The 22,774-nt window shown below is 38.7% G+C and overlaps 1 protein-coding gene across 12 annotated transcripts in view; it reads left to right on the top strand.

The window, feature by feature from the left end:
• ptprfa (protein tyrosine phosphatase receptor type Fa) overlaps nucleotides 1-22,774 on the top strand; it is a 380,682-nt gene that overhangs the window by 306,467 nt on the left and 51,441 nt on the right. For all 12 annotated transcript variants that reach the window (XM_042417112.1, XM_042417113.1, XM_042417103.1 and 9 more), the window contains 2 exons: nucleotides 1,308-1,520; nucleotides 17,501-17,664. In XM_042417112.1, coding sequence (XP_042273046.1) covers nucleotides 1,308-1,520; nucleotides 17,501-17,664 — 377 coding nt within the window. The remainder of the gene's footprint in view (nucleotides 1-1,307; nucleotides 1,521-17,500; nucleotides 17,665-22,774) is intronic.

Below are 22,774 nucleotides of genomic sequence, written 5' to 3'. Positions count from 1 at the left end.
GGTTATGCTAGAAAAGAACTAGTTCATATGAGGTGAAGGCAGTGTTCATTGTGTTATGATTCAAAGAAGGGGTGACAATCTGTTAAATATGGATATTACAATGAACATTTTCACACAGTTTCTCACAGAAGGTATTCATGTTGTTTCACTTGTTAGTACACATCAAAAGTGATAGATGTAGTTGTGTAGAGAATGAAAGAAGAGAGTTGGAGAGAGGTTTCTTCTTTCTCACTTTCTCACCTCCACACACCTAGGAGATCACTGCATATAGTTGATGTGAATATCAGATTGTCCATTAAATCAAGTCAAGTTGATTTTTATTTATATTGCCCAAAATCACAAATTTGACACACCCGCTATTAGTGGACTCTGGATGTAAAAATGATGCAATGGTTTGATACAGCCCCCCCCCCCCCCCCCCCCCCCCCCCCCCACAGTCCCGAATTCCGATGTTGGAAAGGTGTTGGGGAGGGGGTTTCCGAAGCTGTTCGATAATCTGACAAGCACTTCTTATGAAGCATACTGTCAGCTTAAACTGTTGAATCTTTAATGCACTTATGTTTATGTGTGTCCATGGACCTTTTCCATTAGTGCAATAGTTAGTACACCCAAACACAGTATGCTGATGGAAGGTCGAGACTCTGAGTGGGGGAGCTGTCTTATCAGTCCTTTGGCTGGATAAAGTCCCCTGTTCCTGTGTTCAAACAAAGGAGAGAGAATGGTTAATAAAAGGGGTTAGGGTAGGAGGGACTTGCAAACTGAGACAAGAAGGGAGAGGAATGGATAAGGTGTGCCTAAATACTCTATTGTGCAGAAATGGGATGTGCACGTGTGGTCTTTGTTCCTGAACTTTGTTTATCAATCTATAAACTTCATTACATTGCAGAGGGAACCTATTATAGTTTATTTCAATTACAAATTAGACTGGGCTGATCCTTAAATAGGGAATTATATCTACATATCAAATCATGAGATTAGAAATACTTAATATTCACAAACATACTATTGAATCAATCAGCACATACAGTCATACTTTTCTGTCAAGACTCAGGAATAGATGAGAGTTGAGGGGAATTTCTGTCATCTGACAATCCCTATATACATCATCTGGTTTATGTGGTTATAATATACAGTATGTTTGTTGTTTCAATATAGATTCAGAAAATGTATAATATGTGGGACTATTTTCACAGGCTGGAGCTTTGATTAAAGGGTATACAGCTTTTAAGAGTTTATTATGTTCCACAGTAATACCACCTCATGGTCTGCCTGTTCCAAAGTGTCTTGTTCTGTCGTCTTCCTGGCAGCTCCTGGAGGCCGGTGCTGACAGAAGTCTGCAGAGAAAGAAGAGACAGAGCCAGGACTTCCTGCAGCCCTATATTGCTGCCAAGCTGGACGCTCTGCCTGATGTCTTCACTCTTGGTGACGAGAAGAAATACAATGGCTACTACAACAAACCCCTCCCAGGGCAGCAGCAGTACCGCTGCTTTGTCCTGGCTGACCTGACGGACCACGAGTCTGTGAGTGCCATTTACTTGTTTACTGACCTCTTTGTATTTAGAAGGGTATGATGTGCAGAACCTTCAATACATTTTAAAGCTTCAGTAGTCTGGCAGCATGGTAGCTCAGGGATTGGTCCCTGCTCCATGTGGTTTTGGGGTTTTGGGATGATACCATCATTGCGAGATATATATTTATATATATGTAAAGGCTTCACTAGGCAAGATGTCTGTTTAGAAAAAATGATATGAAACTTAATCACCAAGAGTGTGCTGAGTGCAAAAGACTAATTATGTATTGGCATGGACAGTACCTATAGTCATCTTGAATATTAGCTAGCAAACAAGAACAAAAATGGTGCATATATTTATACAAAACAATCAATTTGAGGTATTGTACCTCATAATAGATTGCACTTATGTTTTTTTTCTACTTGCTATTTGTTTGCCTTTTATTGAGCTGTAACTGATCTCTCTTGCCTATACATCTTCAGGGACAGGGACGGTCAACTTTAGGCTATACTTTTTTTCACTCCCTTTGATTTATCTATCTTTATAATTTAATTATTTTCATGTTCCTATGATCTAATTTTATATTTATCTACTGAGATGTTTTGTACTCATTTGTACTCGTTCACTGCTCAGGTGAACCAGTTTTATGGTTTTAAGCAGGCGCAGACAGTTTGGTCTGTTTGTTTGCAGTGAAGTCCAGTTTTATTTCTAGCACAGCACAGTGTCAGTCAAGCCTACAGTTACAGATAGCAGCCAAGTACAGACAGAAGGCAGGCAGATGCCTACAAAAAAATTTGATCTTAAGTGACAGAATATTCAAGACAATCCTGCTCCTACTAGCTCTGAATGAAGCTCTTTTGCTAGCTATGGAGTTTTCAGGGGGAACATTATCAAAGCTGGGTGTGGGGGTTCCTCCTCTGGCTGCTGGCTGCTAACAGCACTGTAGGAGTGAGCAGCACCATCACATGTGGTCACTTCAGCTGTTGTACAGGTAACTCTCTCACCCTCTCTGCCTCTGCTCCATCATTTTCACTAGTTATGCTGCCAGCTACCAAGACAAACTGAATGACAATTTAATGTTACTTCACCTCATGTGACAGTTGATTCCAGTGCAGAGAAGATAACGAGAGGTGCCAAATACAGCAAACAAACAATAGTATTTATGCCAAACATCTGGTAATTTCTAGGTAGGGCTATTGTAATTCTAGCGCGGCATGGACACATTAACCATGAATTGGCCTTAACAGTACCACAGTTTGTATTGTTGTTGTTTTTGTACTGGACTGCATTATATATGTACATGTGTTCTTGTTATTTCTCCAATCTATAATGTTTTGGTGCCCTTGATCAATAGTGCCTTGGCAGAACCAAGCTCTGGTAATAATACAAATGGATTTCCAGAAGGGATCTGACCATCCTGCCAACCTAGCATAGATTTTTTAAGTCATGCAATCCTTCTGCACTCCTATAAATATACAGGCCCCAGCTAGCTGTTATAGTGAGATGATGGCAAAGTTGAGCAGACTGGATTAAGCTGTAAGTTACAATCTGACTTGTATGCAGCAGTGCAGTGTCAGGAAAAGTTCACCGACACCAAGGCTGCACTTGACACATCTTGCCCTTTAATAAATCATAAAACTATACCAGAGGATGAGGAAATGGCTGAGGCAACGTGGATGGGTTTTTAATATGCAGATCTATTGCTGTTTTTTCCGCATTCGTGGCCTTTTAAAATCATCAGATGAATAGATCTCATAAAACTATGTTAAAACTTCATGTCTACCCTGTGGGTCACATTCTGATACTTAAGACTGCAGTGTGCATCCCATACATTCTACACAGGCTTTGTAATTCTGAGTAAACAGAGCAGTTTGTTGTGAATGGCATTGTTTTCCATCCCCAGTGTTTTCAATCTGCGGAACAAATGAGCAGCCCCCAGGCAGCCGTGCATACATGCCAAGCACGTTGCAGTGATGCGAATCATGTCCTTGAGTCATGTATGCATCTGCAGGTATATCTCTCAGGCGCTGAGGCCCTTATCCATGCTGTCACTCACAGGCATCTTGCTTCCAGAATATAGCGTCTTCAGACTGCCTCTCTAATTTCATCTGCTTTTGCTCCTGAGATCAGTCATTTGCCCTCATGGCAGCTTCATTTAAATGTGTTCAGATTTGAGGGAGGGCTTTTGGTCCAAAATAGCAGATATGACTTCTGGCAGATATGACTTTTAGCTTTAAACAGGCATAGTGTTTACAGGACTCCAGCAGCTATAAATGCAACTTAAATTGTGCTGACAGACATTAAAATCTAATGCTAATGTACCATACCATATTCATATTTATAAAACATATTTTGCCGTTTGAAAGTGCATCGATAGTTATAATTATTAATTTTCCATAACTTTATTAATTCATCACCAAGAGTGGAAAGTTTGGTCGTCCGTGCAAAGCAAAAAACATAAGAGACACAAGTCAGACAGGTCGCATATGAGGACATACTGTATGAAAGACGGAGAGGCTAAGACTACAATACTCACACTATAACATACTCCTAGAGTAGTGGAATTTCAGAAATGAGACAATAAACACAATTGCTCAATCACTCCTAAGAACAAGACCATTAAAATAGGAAATAAATATGAAACTAAACCTTTAAAATGTTAGAAATGCATCCAAACCCACTGAAAACATGCAAATATCAAATGTCATTCAGAAGTTTTACAGCTGTAGGCATAACAACTTTCTAAATCAGTCTGCAGGGCATGTGGGAATCTTTAGCTGGCCACTCAACACACAGGAAGTGAATTTTGAGGGTGAGGGTTACTTTCCTCCAAGACCTTTTTTAATTAAACAAATGTCAAACCAATTATAGAACTTTTTAAAAAAAAAAAAAATAAGCATATCAATCCAATTCATATCATTGTCAGGGACAGCATTAGACGAGGCACTGGCTACCACAAAGACTGGGAGAAATGCAAAACTGCTAACCTGCATCAAAAGTGAAAAAAAGAATTGTCAATCCCAATGTCAAGACCACACTTAGCATTTGTTGCATTATTCAATAAATAGTTTTGAAATACAGGATAAAACAGATAAAGAAGTCACCTTTGGAGGTTATGTAAGGTTGTTTTTTTTACATTTAATGGAGCTAACCCTAACCCTAGCATTTTACCCTTCTTCCAGTTAGCTTAATTTAGCCCAAACTTAAAGTATAGAGATGAAATATTGGTCTGTGTCATCTAACTATAGCTAAGACAACAAATGAAAGTATTTCTATAAGGTGGGTCAGTTTGGGAGGTGTAGGAAATGTTGAGATGTTGACACCAAATGCAAATTTGTATACATTTTTCACTAAATCACCCTTGCGTTGCACTGCACATCATAGATGAACTGTGCTGTATCTCATTCCTACTGCAGGAACTTTTCTAGGGGCCAAGGGACCATATGAGGAAAATTTAGTTCCTCAGCCATAGTTCCTGGTGCCAAAAGAATCCCTGCTCTGGGAGTCCTACTTTCTAATGGCCCTGGAACCATTGGGGTGAAGTTTGGTGTACTGAACGTTGCTGATTGGTCAAACACAAAATTTGTAGCTGCTTTAACTTAATTCACACATTTCTTGTAATGTTCGTTGACATTAAAGAGAATGTTATCAAGGCTGGATTACTGCCACAGGGCTCTAGTCACTATGGGCCCAAAGTCTACAGGTTCACCATGGGGTGTTTGTGGTAATTCAATTAATTGCAAATGTCTTTGGTAACACTGTGTGCACCATTAAAAGCACAATAGACACCTCCATTATTACAAAATCTTAGAGGCTGTCTTTTAGTGGTGCACTGAGTTCAAATCTAGTTTTAAAGGGAGGAAATACACACTCAAATTCTGCTTGCTCCCTCCCTCCCAGCATATTTGAAAAATGCAGCAGAGGACTGGAGGGCAATGACTGTAGGGGGCATGGCCTTGTGCTACATAGTGTGTGATGGGGGGGGGATAAGGGGTCACCAACTGACCACTACTCAATGTAGCATGAATAGATGTAGAGCTGGTTGTCAGAGCTAATAGCCATGAGCAGCTGCTGTCAGACTCTCCGTGCCCGCACTGGAAACACTGAGAGTCCGCTGGAGCTTTGACTGTCACTAGAAGAACATTCATGACCCTTTGTAAAAGTTTCTGTGTGGTACCTGTGTTGTAGCTGAGCTAGCAGCTCTACTAGGAGAGGCTCTACTACAAGAGGTGTGTGTCTGTGGGGGAGTGTCAGTATGTAGCCGTAGCCCTGCTGTTTATCGTGGTTAACATCACCATCATCAACCCTCAATATCATGTTAAGCTCTGAATATAGCATGGTTAGTTATTGGGTGGGCGCATGTGTTGTGTTTACTGCCACAAAAAATAGTTCCCTGAGTAGTACAGCATCTCCTCTCTGCCGTCTCTTATCAGAGTTGCTAACGCTACCAGCAGCTCTGTGTGAGAGGCACAAACTGAGGATACAGTTAGCCTTGAACTAGACCTCAGAGTCTTGTCTATTACATCACGGTTAGCGAGGGTCAGAGAATTCTGTTGAACTGAATTTTCAAATCAAAGCTGACAGAAATAAGAAATAAGATTGATTTTACACTCAATATGTGTATTATTGGAAAAATCACCTGCATTAACTTATACCAACACAAACCTATGTGATTATGTGTACAGGTTTAAAAAAAACGATTTAGTGTGTAATTACCCTTTAAAGCCATTATTATTTTATTCTATTTTGTGTTCATGGTGAATGGTGCATATTCGTTTTAACATGTTTAGACAGTTTAGTGTGGATCCGTCCAGGAAAATTCACTTAAACTAACATTCAGAGGTCATTCAAGCACAAGATGTTATACTTACATGCAGCGTTCCTGCTCTTCACCTCAGTTTGCTCTGCTCTGCCCTCATTACAGCTTTTGTTATCAGTGTGTAGCCTTGGACAATACTTGTTTCATTGTGTTAGGAACAGAGCAGCAGTGCCCAGATTCAGTAAATGACATGAATGTGATTCAAGCCCATATAAAAATAGAAACCTAATCATATTCATTGAAAACAGGGGAAGTAAGCTTAGCTTTTATTGCTACTGCAAAGCTGCTGGCAGCATAAAGGCAAGAGGAGAAGGGTAGAGGGAAGGAAAAGAAAGAAAGAAAGAAGGAAAGAAAGAAAGAGGGGACTGGAGACTAAAGCAAAAGGGCAATGCGGCTTTCTGTGGCCCCCACTGCTGGTAAACAAGCTGGGACGTGTGAAATTGGATAATAGAAAAATGCCATATAAACAGTGTGATCACTTACAGCTGAGGAAAGGGGGGGTAACAGAGTGAACGGCAGCTTCCTCTGAATGCAGAGCCCTGTGGGAGTGACAGAGAGGTGAGCAGAAGAGTGAGAGGTGGAGAGAGAAAAGAGAGTGAGCTTAATGTGGGGATAAGATTGGTAGGAGGGTGGGTTGGGGGGCACCTGAGGGAAATGCACAAACGTACTTGAGAAGGCGAGAAATGCTACAATGATTGGACAGAGGATGGCTCAGATACTGGAATGGGTTTCTGATGTAGGAGGAAGAGGGATGCTGAACTTTGAGGAGAAGAGACAGAAAGGAAGAGAGAAGGATGGCGGTACAGAAAGGACTGGGGATTGTGTGAAACACACTGAGCCTACTGGATGGCTTCCAGTTTGTTACAGATAGATGAGCTGTGAGCGGAAAGCCCAGGCTGAGGTGGAAATCTTCAGAGTTCAGGGAAATAACAGAGCTGTCAAAATACATTAGAATCACACATTGTTTCTGCTTATTTTATCAGTTGCTTCCTCTTTTTTAAAGGGAGATTATAGACAAGAAACGAAAGAAAAATATTCATCCTCCCACTGCTATTAAAACCAACTTTTCATCTTTGCCCAGCCCATGCCCTCTCCAGCTTGCAGATGTAGCAGCAGCACATTTTTCACCCCTGAAGGATTACTATCTATCGGGTAGTGCCGCTTAGATTGATCACCTCCAAACTTCCCCCCTGAGATTATCTAAATATCCTTTAGAATATGGTTCTGCTGTGTCTAAAAGCTGCAGAAACTGTCATTTAAAAAAAAAAAAAAGTTTTCTGAGCTGTAGGCAGCACTTTGCAAAAAGTGCCAAAAAGAACTAGAGAGAAAAGAAAGCTGAAAGAGCTGAGGAGACAGATGAGCTGAACATGTTATCAAGCTCCACACCGTTTAGCTGTTAAGGCTTCAAGATTTCTTCTATAGACTATTTGTAACCAAGTTGGAAAAGTTGGCTACGCTCATACTTCTTTAGGAAATGCAGCAGTTTGTCTCAGTTAATAGTTTGCTTGGCAGTGTGTGTGAGACCAGGGAGGGACTCACCCTAATGAAAGCTTCACAACAAACTTTATTTATCATGGTCATTCTAAGTAGATGCTTTTGTGTTTTACAGACTATACCAGGGTATACTTTGCTACATTCTGTTTCAGTTTCTCCAAAAGCATAATAACCCACTAAATATAGCCTCAAAGATTCTGATTTAAATCAAAATGTAAGTAGTATGAGCGTTTTTGTTCCAATTAGATGAAATACAATTTAGGTAAATTGAACATTTAAGTGTAGAGAAAGATTTTTGTTATGATGAATGAAAAGCCGAACAGTAATCAAAGGTCTGTGATGTGCTTCCACTTCCATCCACTACCCTGACCTCCAACCCTTTATTTTTCCAACTGGCTACATAATCTTCTTTGGCTCTGAATGTTGGCACTGGACTTGGTGGTTTGAATGGAATCATCCAATAATTCTTAGGGAGACTGGGCTGCAAACCACTCAGTCAAGGTAGAGAGAGCAGAATATCAATAATATATCAGTATTCATTAAAGCTACAATCCATAACTTGAACGTTGACAAGCCAATATAAACATGAATACATTAATCAATGAGGTAAATCCACACATTATAGTGTTTCAACACACTCCACCATACACCTGTATATGGTGTTAAAGGTTTCTCAAAAAACGTGTGTATCCTTGATGCATAACAGACATGTTATCAGCACCAAATGTCAATCATGAAATGAGTGAGGAATCAGAATCTCTGTTGCATCACCTGCATGCTTGTGCACATTTTTATTGATTTATCTAAGGCTTGCGATACTGTCAACCATCAAATTCTTATGAAACACCTGGAATCTATTGGATTTGATGAAAAGTCTTTTAATTGGTTTGCAAATGATCTCAGTGGTAGAACTCAGCTGTTGTGGCTGATGGCTATCTGTCAAGCTTTAGGAGTATTAACAATGGTGTGCCACAGGGTTCCATTTTAGGTATTATTTTCATAAATGAATTAGGTGAAAAAGTGACAAACAGCACAATTCATCTGTACATAGATGATGCCATTATCTATACAATAGAACCCTCAGTCGCCTGGGTGGTTCAAAACTTGCATATTGATTTCTGTGCAGTACATTGAATGATCTTAAATTGCTCTTAAACTCAGATAAAACAAAATGTGTGCTGTTTTCTAAAAAACTGACTAACAGTACCATTGAAGTAAATATTACTACTTTGAATGGGACACCGATTGTATCTTCTTATAAATACCTTGGTTTGTGGATAGATGATAATCTGTACTTCAAAAAACATTGATGAAATGACTAAGTCTTTAAAAGCAAAACTGGCATTCATTTACAGAAATAAGGCATGTATTATCCAGAATTATAGAAAGTAAATTGTTCAGTCAACCTTTTTATCAGTTATGGACTATGATGATGTCATTTATATGCACTCTCTTGCTCCTACTCTTAAACTTTTCAGTGCAGTCTAACATTCCGCCCTAAGGTTCATAACTGACGATGGCTTTAGAACTCATCGTTGCATTCTGTATCAGAAAGTTGGGTGGCAGTCGTTAGCTGTGAGAAGAGAACGACACTGCATTCTGTTTATATACAAAGCTCTCCGTGGCTAACATCCTGGCTACCTTACATGTCTTATTAGCTATAGTTCAGTTTCACACTGCACTAGGTCCCAACACCATTTGGTCCTAGAAAATCAACGCACGCCTTAGCACTGAGATTGGGAAATTGGCTTTTAAATATTACGCTCCACACAAGTGGAACAACTTGCAGAGGACAGTAAATAGGACAAGCTAATTCCTTTTAATCATTTTGAATCTCTTTTAGCTAACATACAGGAGTGTGAATGTGTGTGTTTTAATTGAGCTTTAACTTTTATGTGCATACATTGCCTTTTATTGCCTTAATATGTTTTCATATTATGTGTTTTATTGCTTTTATATATTGTTGTTGTATATTGTTTCTTATATTTTATATTCCTTATCTGTTCTTATTTGCTTTTTATATTTGCCGATTATGTTTATTGTTTCTTACATTTTATGTTTGCATTGTAATCAGGGCATCCTTGTAAAAGAGAGCTCGCTCTCAATGGCCTTCTCAACTCCACAAGACACTTCTAAAGTACTTAGTTACTGATAAACACCCTTCTCTTGTTAATCAAAAATCATTAAATCAGGTCAGATCCACAAAGTCTTTAAAATCAAAAGAATGTGCATCTTCTGGGGCACTACATAAACATTTGTCTTAACACATCATTTAGTCTCATATTTAGCATCAGGATTAATTTATGCTTACATCTGTGGGTTGAGATAAGTTATTTGTTGCCAGTGCTGTTTGCAGTGTGCCAGGAATTTTCTAAAAATGGATGTTGAATATGTTTAAACAGATTGCTGCACTGTTGGCACAATTGGAAATTGGTAAAATAATCTCAACTTTTCTCAACCAGAATGCCTTACCAGTTTTCCTAATTCCCAATCCCCCCCGATATAAGCATTGCAGTGTATGGTTGTACATCACATCATGGAGGAAAACTACAGAGCAGATTGATCACAAAAGGAGCCAAACCTGTCATTTGATTCCATAAACTTTATTAGCTTAAGCTTTCGTAATGTGTCTAATGCTCAAAAGCACCAGAGAATATCAGATGCATTTATTGTTATGACCCAGGCACTTCTTAAATAATACTTTCCATCTGTGGAAGCACCACATTTAGATGATTAAAGTGATTATTACAGTCATTTTAAATACAGTTCCATAAAGCTTTGGCCTTGTTATTTGAATAAGCAAGTTGAGATGCCCCAAAGTGTTTGAAATGAGCCCTCATTAATAACCTAAACCAGTGATGATAAACAGCTGTATCATGTGTCATGGCCAGAGGAGAAAAGTGATGTCAACTTCATGAAGAATAACTTGGGAAAGATATAAGATATTGAAGATGGCAGGATGATTGTGAGTGAGAGAGCACCTAGGGTGATGAACTGAATAATCTGTTATGATTTCTGGAGCAAAATATTGATTTTTCACAACAACACATTCTCACTGGATCATATTGTCTGCTCTGTGTAATCTACCCAGTCAGCTCTTATTTCTCATCCTAATAGTACTTCCTTTTTATTTTTTTCAATGTACTGTGAAAGATGCTGTACCTATGTACATACAGTACCAGTCAATAGTTTGGACACACTTTCTCATTCAAGTGAATGGGAAAGTGTGTCCAAACATTTGACTGGTACTGTATGTACATAGGTACAGCATCTTTCCAACATCTACAGTACCTTATCACAGATAAACCTATCTGTTGTGATATGTTAAATGAAACATATATACATTAGAGTTGTGTATTTATTTCAAATTATACAACACGTAGTTCTGACCAAGCAATCTGACTGATCAACTAGACATTTAGAACGTGCTCAAATCAGCATGGCAGCACACTTAGCCGTGCTCAAATGAAAAAAGCCTCATCACTAAAAATATTACTCTGCCATTCATCAGAACTACAGACTGTGACGTTGCGCTAACAACAACAGTCACTTCTGGGTAGACGTCTGGTGGTTGATTTGAATTGCAGAGATATGTGGACCTGGCAAACTTGTTTTTTGCTGTTGTCATTTTCAGCCGTAACTGTTACATTTGAAGATATATAGTTAAACACGGTGGTCCGACCTATCTGACGTTTCTGCTGGCTTTATTTTATGTACTGTGTTGCTTTGCTAGTGTCTGCGGTGAAAACCCGGAACGGAGTTTTCAGTTGTCTTTCTTTTATATTTGTGAAACTGGATTGAACTGAACTGATTAGGGGTAAACAAAACTGACCGCATCACTGTCGTGCCAACAATAAAGGCAAAGCACACCCTCTCATGTAATGTTGCTTAATTATGTTGCTGTTTTATGAGTATGCTTCATCATATTTTAGTAAGAAGCCTCCCTGTTTTCTGGTTTGGTCCTGTATTATTTTGTTGTTAATGTAAACTTAACCTCCTCCATTTTTACCTTTACAGCACTAATTCCATCAGTACAACATAAGAGTCACCACTCTGCTGCTCTGAGTTTCAGAAATACTGTTTTCTGTTACTGTTGCTTTCACTTTGCCATTTTTAAAAGCATTCCAGCAGCTCATGTGGCATTTCCTGCTAGACTTTTAGTGTGAAATGTGTACAGGAAGTCTTGAGGTTCATTGTCGATAGCATAATAGTGATTGCAAAAAAGGAAAGGAGAAGTAATTAGAATAAATTATTCAATGAAAACAGTATTTCTAAACTCAGAGGTGTGACATGGCTGTGCTGTTGCACTGATGGAATTGGTAGAAATGTACATTATGCTGAATGTGCAGCATAATGCAGATCTCGTCTTGTCAGTCATAGGGTTGATGAATTAATTTAGAATGTGTGACACATAAACTGGTGTCAGTGTCAGGTATAACGTGATAAGGGTTCAGCACAAACAGACTTTCTCTTTAGTGTCTTATTGGGTTAAACATGATGGTCTGTTTGATTTTCTGTTCAAGGTATGAATTGGCTCATCTTGCTCAGACATACAATTTACATTCACACTGTGTGCCATGTTTGTGTACTGTCATATGCACCAAAGCTACATGGCTTTGTTGTTTCCATGGTCTTCCCTCTTTTTTGCATCTAATAGAAAGTAATAGTTAATGAGAAAATTCATGTAGCTCTTATTTCATATTTTGTGTAGCTTCAAATAAATTGCACAGCACATCACATTAATTCCTATATGAAAGTACGTGATTCTAAATCAAGTTTCCTGTAGGATATTTAGGATGCATTAATTACGTAGTCTATATGGATTTTCAAGGCAAAGTATGGAAGATTCAATCAGATTAAAGTGCTTGGTGATTATGAATTCCATGTGGGAAGTAAACCTTTGCACCCATCCAAATGTGTAGATTTATGGTAAGTTTTTGTATAGTTTGATGTGTTTGGAAAGGTCTCAGACTATGAGATGTCAAAATGCATTTGTTTCATTCCAGCTTTCCACAACATGACAAATGTTCAACAAATCTCGTACAGCGACAAAATTCATGTATAATTCATTTAAAGCTGTCAGCCCTGATATCACAAGCACCAACAATGAATGTAAGAATGAAAAAGTGTGTAAAAAATGTATTTAAATTATAAATCAATAAGGAAGCAAAGTCAGTGGTTGGGTGACATTGTTTTAACAAGCAGCATACTTCAATGGTGTTTACAGCTTTCACCCAGAGGAGATGCAGCCAGAACTGGAGCTGCTTTAGCCTTGTTGAGCTGGAGCTCCATCAGGTTTACAGGAATATTTATAGTCTCATTCACTAACACAGTCCAACTTACTGCACTTGTCTCACAGAACATAAAGTGACAAGCAGCACAGTTACATGAATTGAATTACACTTTGCAAATTGATCCACCTAACTCCTATTAAATGTTTATTATGTTGCCAATATCCAACTGCTTACACTTCAGCACTGCTAGTAACCAATCAAGATGGAAAGATTTTTTAAGGAAAAGAACTAAAATTGTTTTCTTTGAAACTTAATTATGCAATGATACTTTCATATCTTCTAATGATGTGATGCTCCACACACTGCACCACAGGAGTTATCCAAGGACCCTCAGAGGGGTTCTAGACAAATGTAAAAGTTCTAATCTACTGGCTACAAACTGATACCCGGCAGTTTTACGATGTTAAAGGGGCACTCCACTGGTTTTACATGTCAAAGTTAATTTGCAAGTCATGGGGAGCACTATTCCTACAACTAGCCCGAGAAAACAGTTATATGTCTTCTGTGGCTCTAGAGGAGCTTTGTCAAGTCTGAGAAAATAACTCCTGACTTGGAAAAGTAAGTAAGTAAACCTTTATATAGCACCTTTTTGAACGCAGGTTACAAAGTGCTTTACATTGACATTGTCACACAAAGAAAAGAGGACAAGAAAACCATAAAAGACATATTCAAGAACACATACAGACATCCCACACATACAAACACAGCAAGTATACAGTCATCAGCCAGAGCACACACTTGAATTTATTGAATGTTATGGGAAAGCCATTCTAAAAAATAGGTTTTCGAGTGTTTTTTGAAACAGTCAACAGACTCAGCTGATCTGATGGAAGTGGGGAGATTGTTCCAAAGTCTGGGTGCCAGGGCAGCAAAAGCACAGTCACCTTTGGTTTTCAGTTTGGCACGTGGTATGGCCAACAGGTTTTGGCCTAAGTGACCACTCAGTAGAATAAGGTTGTAGTCACTCAGAAATGTAGGCAGGAGCTAAACCGTGTAAGGCCTTATAAGTGATTAAAAGAATCTTGAAGTCAATCCTGAACTTCACTGGTAGCCAATGCAGTGAGGCTAAAACAGGAGTGAAGTGAGATTTACGGCCAGTCCTAGTTAATAGCCTAGCTGCTGCATTTTGTACAAGCTGAAGACGTGACAGGGCAGCTTGGCTAAAGCAAGTGAAAAGGGAATTGCAGTAATCGGGGGGGGGGGGGGGGGATGAAGGCATGAATGACATGTTCTCAGTCAGAGGCCGACAATAATGATCTGATTTTTGCAATGTTTCTGAGTTGAAAAAAGCAGGATTGAATCATTTTATCGACATGGTTTTCAAGTTTCAATTTAGGGTCAAATATAATGCCAAGATTCCTGGTGTTAGTTTTGACATAGGGGGCAAGTGGGCCAATATGCTGAATGATGCCTTTAGCAGCATTTTCAGGGCCAAAAATGAGAAGCTCAGTTTTAGCAGAATTTAGTTGAAGAAAGTTGACATACATCCAGTCCTTTATCGCAGCTAAACAGCTGTGGAGAGTGTTTAGGTTGCTAAAATTATCTGTTTTTACTGAAAAATATAGCTGAGTGTCGTCTGCATAGCAATGATAGGCTATACAACTAAAGCGACTGATTATCTGGCCCAGGGGAAGCATATACACAGAGAAAAGAATAGGACCAAGGATCTATACTTCCATTCTGACCATTTTTAAAAATCTATTTCATACCAGTCCCCCAACTTACTGTACACCTTTCATACAGCAGATGTGTGTATGACGTGGGTTTTGAATACATGTTCAACCTACATTGGATGCACTCATATGAGTCAGCAGTCACAGGTTAATCTCTGGTTGTCACTGTCAGCAGAGGAGGAGGGTTGTGATGGAGGGTCACAGCTGTAGATGCTGGTTTTACCTGCATCACTGTATCACTCTGACTGGGCTATTAGTCACTTGGAGTACTCTTTTATATATTTATTTTTGTTATTTTCAGGTGCACCTTTCTTAGCTATTACAACATGACTCTTATTTTCATAGATTTGGCTACAATGTATGGCCATTTATAATCAGTTATGATAACATTGTACTAGTCAAGTTAATTGCTGATATCTGAGAAAATGACATGTTATATCAAAGTTGGACAGGGCAAGAAATACCAACAGTCATATGATCCAACACATGCTCATAATTAAACGACCACATAGGTCATTTGTACCATGCACTCAAGAATGACCCATAGGAGCGTTTTCTAATATTCCACAATGCACTCCAGAACGAAGTTTGAAGTGCATTGGTTAGGGTTAGGGAAAGATCATGGTGTGGGTTAAAATGATCACTTGAAACATGGTGTAAGTTACTACATCATTAAAGTTAGGCAAACTTCTTCATCATGGCAACAGTAAACACCATGACAATCATAGTTACGGTTTTTAAAAAACTGTCCCAACTCATGGTTGGAAACAGGAGGTGAACAGTGGTCTCCTTCAGCAAAGTCCACTTTTTGCCAGATGACAGGCTGTAAACAAACCAGCCAGTTTATCCATATTATCTATATCATTACATTATCTGCAATGTATGATTAATAATCTCCCATTGCACAGGAAAACTATGAGTACATGATAAGTGAGGTAGGTAGGAGGTAAGGAGGGATCATCTGACTGCTTCTTTCTTTACCTATGGAACTCTGATTAGAGATGTGGCTGTGCTCCCAGATCTCAGCAATTAACATAATACAATATTACAAAATATCTAATAAACCAGAATTATCCTGTTGAGTTATAATTCAAACATAAACTGCAAACTCCAACACAATATAGGTCTGTATAGTATTGATAAAAATCAAACAAAGACAATAGACTTGAATCTCTTTAATCCTCTAAGCGAATGATTAATAATGATTAATTACAATTCAACTGGCTCAGCCCAACACTTTCTGGTGTATTCTGTGTCTCCTAGCAGCAGTGTGAGCTCGTTCTGTGTTTTGTTTTTTTTTAAAGAAGAGGCTGCCATGTTGTTTAATGATGGCAGGGAAACAGACGGGGCCCAGCCTCAGGTATCCACTGCTGTGAGGTTGTCGGCATTATTGGATTTATCCTCAAAGGATGTTGCTGAGGCATATCCTCTGCTGTGCTTCTACCATCCTCCCTAGCCTCAGTGGAGACTCTTCACAATGAGCCGTACACTCCCACAGCAGCACAGCAACCTGCCTCTGTCTCACCTTTGATTCACTATCCTCCTCGGCTCCTCCTCTCCCTCTCCTGAGTGAAACTTTTTTGGAATTGTCAGTGGACAAAATGTGGTGACCAGTCAATGGAATCATACAGTGTGAGTGTAGAAGTCGTACATGCAGATAGGGTGACCTGTGAACTGAGGGCAAGATTTACTGCAAATTTTTACAGGTGCGGATGTGACACATTCTGCTCCAAACACATTCAGTGTTTTATCAAACAGATGCAGCAGCAGTCATAGTTTGCATGTCATTTGAGCGAGCTTTTACGAGATGAGCCTGTCTCTAATTGCATATGTATTTAAGGGAGGATCACACAAATAATAGGAGGAGACATGTTAACAGAGGCTGATTATGTGTTCTGCTGGATTTACTGACATCACACAATTAGTGACTGTTAGTGCAAATGGGATTTACAAGATTGTGGTACTTAAATTTAGGTATACACTAGGCCTATATATAACTGAAAATTGATTATTACAAAAAATGAATCAATTAGGCTTTTATTCATGCACACTGTATCTGATTACTGTAATAGAAAGGAATAATAGACAACTTTTCTTTATTCATGGGGCCTTTAAAGGATGGGTTCACAATTTTTCTGTCTCAAAACAATAGTCAGGCGCCCAATGAACACTGACACCTGTTTTTCTTGCCATAATCATTCCTCCTGAGCATACTATCCTTTAAGTGTGTGCTTGGCTGCATTTACCTCAGTATTAACTTCCATATCAAGACCATCCTCACCTCCACCTGCTGCACTCTGAACTGCTGGACTTACTGCTCTACCTTTCTTTCTCTCTCTCTCTCTCTTTGGACGACACCTCAGCCATCTGTCAAGGACACAGTGAGAGATAACATCCATTAATTTTTAGTCACTGGGGGGTTGGGGTAAGATGGAGTAACAACAATGCAGGAGCACAGTGGTAGAGGGCCTTCAGCCATGTTAGAAACACAGGCGTTAACAGGCTACATCACTTATCATCCATCCAAAGGTTTTCAGGATCTCTGTTTTTTTTTATATATAAGTTAACAAAGGGCAAAGTTTGGAATGATCACATTTTATTGCCTCAGTCCTCAACCCCATGAAGTACAGCATAGTTCTATGAACTGTAGTATTATGTACAACTCAGTGAGTGTGAACTGACTGTGGATCATCCTCTGGTGTTTTGCAGCAGAGGACGTTTGCAGCCAGCCCATTCTCTGAATCCATCATGGTGAAGCTCCACAGTGGGATGGCCCGGCACACTGAGGACCCAGAGATGCTGTGGGTGATGGGTCCAGTACTGGCAGTCATTCTCATCATCATCATCGTCATTGCTATTCTACTCTTCAAGAGGTGAGTCTGACAGACATATGAATCATACAACTGTATTTTAGCTTTGTTCCTCTCAAATGTTTGTGAAAAAAGTACCTATAGATCAACTGATATGGATTTGTAATGATAGATACTTGTTATTTTGGAAGTGATGGCCAATATTCTTTTGAAATAAAAGTGTTTTTCCATTTTAATTCCCCATAAAATTATATGTTTAACTAGTAGATACTAGTAATTAAAATGTAAAACAAGTACCTTTATGGAGCTTGAACAAAATATCGTGTAACCCCTGGTAACCACTGGATGCGGCTGCATCGCATACTGGGTCTGCAGCTCTCATGTCTCTGTCACTGTTCAAATGTCCACTGGAAGCATGTTACAAGTGACAAGTCTCCAAATGTAATCAATCAATCAAATTTATTTGTCACATGTAATCATATAAGGTACAATCACAGTGAAATGTGGTGGTGTGGAGGATGTGCACTACAGTATAGTTACAGTTGAATACTTTTCGTCATTTTTTGTGTTTGACATCATGTTGAGAACACATTTGCAGCTCATTTAGATGTGGTTACAGATGTTTTGCGGCTGTACTCACTTTAATTACTGTACTACCCCACGCAGTCTTGCACCTGTATTTTCTGAAAAGTGTATATTAGCAGCAGGAAATCTGTCTCCCTGTCTCCCTTTACTGTTCTGCCAAAAATAGACCTGGCTTTTAAAGATATCGAAGTGGAGAAAAGATCTCATACACTCACACGTCCAGTGGACATCGGCACACTGGCTACAATGGCAGTGGATCATCTGTGGCTACCACAATGGTGTCAGAGCACGACACAGCTGCATTCAAAAGTCAATTCAGGTTGCAGATGTAGAACTGATAGATTAAGTTTATTGCTGTGAGTGCATGGTGAAAGTTGAAGGAGACTCAGGTGAGTTTATCAATTTTTTTTATCAACTCCTGTCTTCTCTCATCTAGATTTTGGAAACTGGACAGTCAGAAGTTTAAATCTGTTTAGAGATTTAAGTTGGAAAATTAACTATAAAAGTGAAGGGGACAAAAGAAGGATTTTGAAAAGTGAAGGGGACATGTCCATCCCATCCCCAGTAATAAATAAAAATATTTAATCTATACTTTGAGTTAAAGTCAATATTCCCCTAAAAATATGCTTGACTTGCAATCAATGAAATATGAGGCAGCAGAAGACAGTGCTGACAATGCAAAAACAACACTGTGGTGATTAAGCAGATAGATGATAGATAGATAGATAGATAGATAGATAGATAGATAGATAGATAGATAGATAGATAGATAGATAGACTTCAGTGTCCACCTTAGTGGAAATTTTTCTTTGGCTTCTCCCAAAGTACAGTAAAAGCACACACATTACACATAGCACAACAAAGCATTAAAAAACATGAAACATGTGCAAATCGGGGGAGCAGCAGATAGGTATACATAATACCAGAGAGCAAATCTTATATAATAACAAGTTATCCCTGATGCAGTCATTCTTTCTTCAATGCCCTTATGGCATAAAGAATAACCTCCTGTATATGTTGTGGCTGGCCTTTGGGGGCCATGAATGGATGTCCAGATGGGAGCAGTTTAAACTCTGAGTGTAATGAGTGTGAGGTATCTGTAGTTATATGTTTAGCCTTCCTGTGTATAGCACTGTCAAATATATTGCAGAGTTGTTTTTGTGACTTGCCAATCACCTTCACTGCAATGTTAACAATTTTGGAGAGCTTGTTTTTGCACTTTACGCTCAAGTTTCCATACCAAGCTCTTATGTTAAATGATAAGATGCTTTAAACAAGGCTCCTATATGCCATTTCAAGTATGTGTTGGTTTTATTAACCAAACCTACACTCTTGGATAGAGGACTAATATTGACCCCATTCATCAGCTGTGAAAATGTTTGCACTCTTTATTCTAAACTTATTCTAAGAGAAATATAACAGTAGAATTAACAAAACAATGTTCCTAGTGTCATCTGTTATTTAAAAAAAAGACTGCAATAGTTTGTGTGTACCTTTAAGGCAGTGTATGTTCATTGTTTTCCTCCTCACATCATCTAGCTACACGATTATGTTAGCACAGCCCAGAGAAAGACCTGGAGCCTTTTCTTCAGCATAGCAGATGACAAGAACATTTTACAAGAGTCAGTATTTTCAAGAGTAAAGACAGACATTCATCTTGGCAGAGCCAGCTTGAAGGCAAAGGTCCTCCATGACATATGGGAGGAAGGCGATGTGAGTTGCCCTGCAGCCCTGCTCTTCCAGGCTAACAGTTGGCTCGTGCTTCCTCTGCGTGGGTCAAACATCTGGAGCTGCTGACTAGGCTGAGAGGGGCTTCCATATGGCTACTGCTCTGCTCCAGTGGCAATGCCTGTTTCTTTTCTTTTTTTCATTCCTCCTTTTTCTCTTGTTCTCTCTTGATCTGTTTGTTTTTTTTAAGTAATATTTGTACTGGGGAGCCTATGAGGAAAGTATCTCCATTCATTTGCTTTTCTTAAAAGATCAAACTTTGTTTGGATCTTTTATCCCCATAAATCACATATCTTTTTTTTGGGACCGCTAACTTATTTTCCAACAAATACAGAAAATATTTTGGAAATGGAAACACAGAAGGACATTGAGAGCCATTATTCATTCTTTCTCATATATTATTTTTAATGCCAGGTTGGTGAACATTTTTTTTTAGAATATATATATATATATATATATATATATATATATATATATATATATATATTAGTGTCTATTACACACAATTTTAAAGGAATCAGGTCATGTTTGGTGGGAAACCCATTGGATTACTCCCTCTCTAGCTATGATAAATGGTGTTTATCATTTTCATATATTCAAATTCATACATTCCAATTTTCCAAGGAGAAGAAGCAGCAATAGGGTTTGTGAAAAATGTGGAATCTTAAAGGACAGTATGTTGGGTTATTGGTCTCTGTGATCTCCTCCCCATACTGGCTATAAAGTCATCCTTCCTAACATGACTTTACTGTCAGAGATGGGGGAAGAAATCTACAGTCCTCGTTCTATTCAGTTGGGGATCTTTTACATTTATTGTCCTTTTTGTGGTGGAGGTAAGCTATACTTCCTGGTAGTCTCATATAGATTTGTTGTTGCAACTGGATTACACAAGGTACTACAGTCCATGTTTAATTGACACAAATGGCCAACACAGCTAACAGATTAGCTCTAGCTAGTACACAACACACTCCATTTCTGTTTTTCAGAGAAGTTCACAAAAAGATACACAGACAGATATACCCCAGTAGAGAAGTGTTCAAGGTTACATGTGTGGAGTTCTATTTGTTGCTCTTGTGGCTCAGTGAGGAAACACAGTCTGATAAAACACAAAGACTGAATAATAAAGAAAACAGAACAAAAAAGACAGCAAACATTGGAAGATATCCTCTTATCTATGCATCTGAAGCTCCTCATATTAGCTTCAGATGAACTTTAGAATCTAGTTTTTCACCAAACTAGGACTGTGGATTTTGTCCCCCATCAATTAGAGTTGAGTCTTGGAAGGATCTCTTTATGGCCAATATGGATAGAAGGAATGATTGCATTGACCAATAACTCAACATACTGTACATGTGTAGAAGTGAGTATTGTATTAAGATAGACTTGAAAAATACAAACCTGTCCTCTAAGACCACATTTGCTTCTTTCTCCTCCTCTACCCTGGCAAATTGGACATTATGAAGAGTATAAACACCATTTATCATAGCTAGAGAAGCAGCAATCCAATGGCTTTCCCACCAAATATGACCTGGTTGCATTAAAATAGTGTGTAAAGTGCAGTGCAGGAGATAAAAGACATATTTCCTGTAGTGTCGCAGCAAAATAAAAATGTGCTCACCAACCTGGCATTAACTCAGATGTAGTTAAAATGATATTAACATACAAAATAAAATATAGGAAAGGAATAATACTGGCTGTCAATTTTTCCCTGTGTTTCCATTTATATTGTGTTAGATCTCTTCAATATTTGGTGGAAAAGAAGTTAGCAAGGCGTCCTGAGCTCACTCTGCTTCTATAAACACATTTGAAGGCAGGTGAACTTTTTTCAATTCAGGTTTAGACTCTTTTGGATTTTGGGGAGCATTCAGAGCTGCTCTGCTCTTTGGATAAAGTTGCCAATTTGTTGGCATGAGGAGAGGCAGAGACACAGAAATCAATAAAGTGATGCAATTTCACATACTTACTTATATCAATGAGTGCAGAGCTTATTTCTGAATGCTTAACATTTCTGTACACATTACACATAATCAAGTTAACACTAATAATGGTTACAGTGGATGAGACGATCTGTGATAAGGTGCAATACAGGGGGAGGAGGGTACTGTTCCTTCTACTCAAACACAGCATACATTTTCAGTTGCTGGCAGTTACTGGAACAAGTGAAAGGCCAACAGCTGAATAAGTCAACCTGTTTATTCACTGGCAGCACAAAATATTGAACAGTTCTCCCCTGATTTTGGTATAGCACCAAATACAGCCCAGAAATCACAAAAGCTCCTCACAGCTCATTGTTGACAAAACCTATGCAGTTACAACCTTGTCTCTTAAAAAATACTATATATAATACTAAATATCTATAATACTGAAATATTATACTAAATGGTTTTGTCAAATACAGTTTGGAGGAAATATAGTTGTTGCATGCACATTATGTAGGCTGGCAACACATTTTCCAGTCCATGAACTGCAACATAGCTGCACCCCACACTGACACTGGAGAGTATTCATATATGCACTTGATGGCTACATACATGATGATATAGCACAGGTCCCGGGTAAAAAAGTCAGCATCTGCTGTCATTTTAGTATAGGTTAGCAAAAATGTAAAATGTTATTTTGTTTTAACATAACCCTGTTAGATGTTTACTATGATAAACATAAAAAAACACATTAGAGACTGCTGCTTTTTTATTCTTATTTTTGAACAGTATGTTTGACTTTGGGTGTGACGGTGGTGCAGTGTCTGTCGCCTAACAGCAAGAAGGTTCTGGGTTGGAACCATAGACTGCATATAAAGATGGACGTAGCAAGATGTGACATCACCTTTTGGTTTGCAACGGAGGTTTGAAGCCCAGAGTTG

Source organism: Thunnus maccoyii, chromosome 7 (assembly GCF_910596095.1).
Source record: "Thunnus maccoyii chromosome 7, fThuMac1.1, whole genome shotgun sequence".
NCBI lineage: Eukaryota > Metazoa > Chordata > Actinopteri > Scombriformes > Scombridae > Thunnus > Thunnus maccoyii.
The sequence above is the reverse complement of the archived record's forward strand: the minus strand, read 5'-3'. Positions and strand labels throughout refer to the sequence as shown.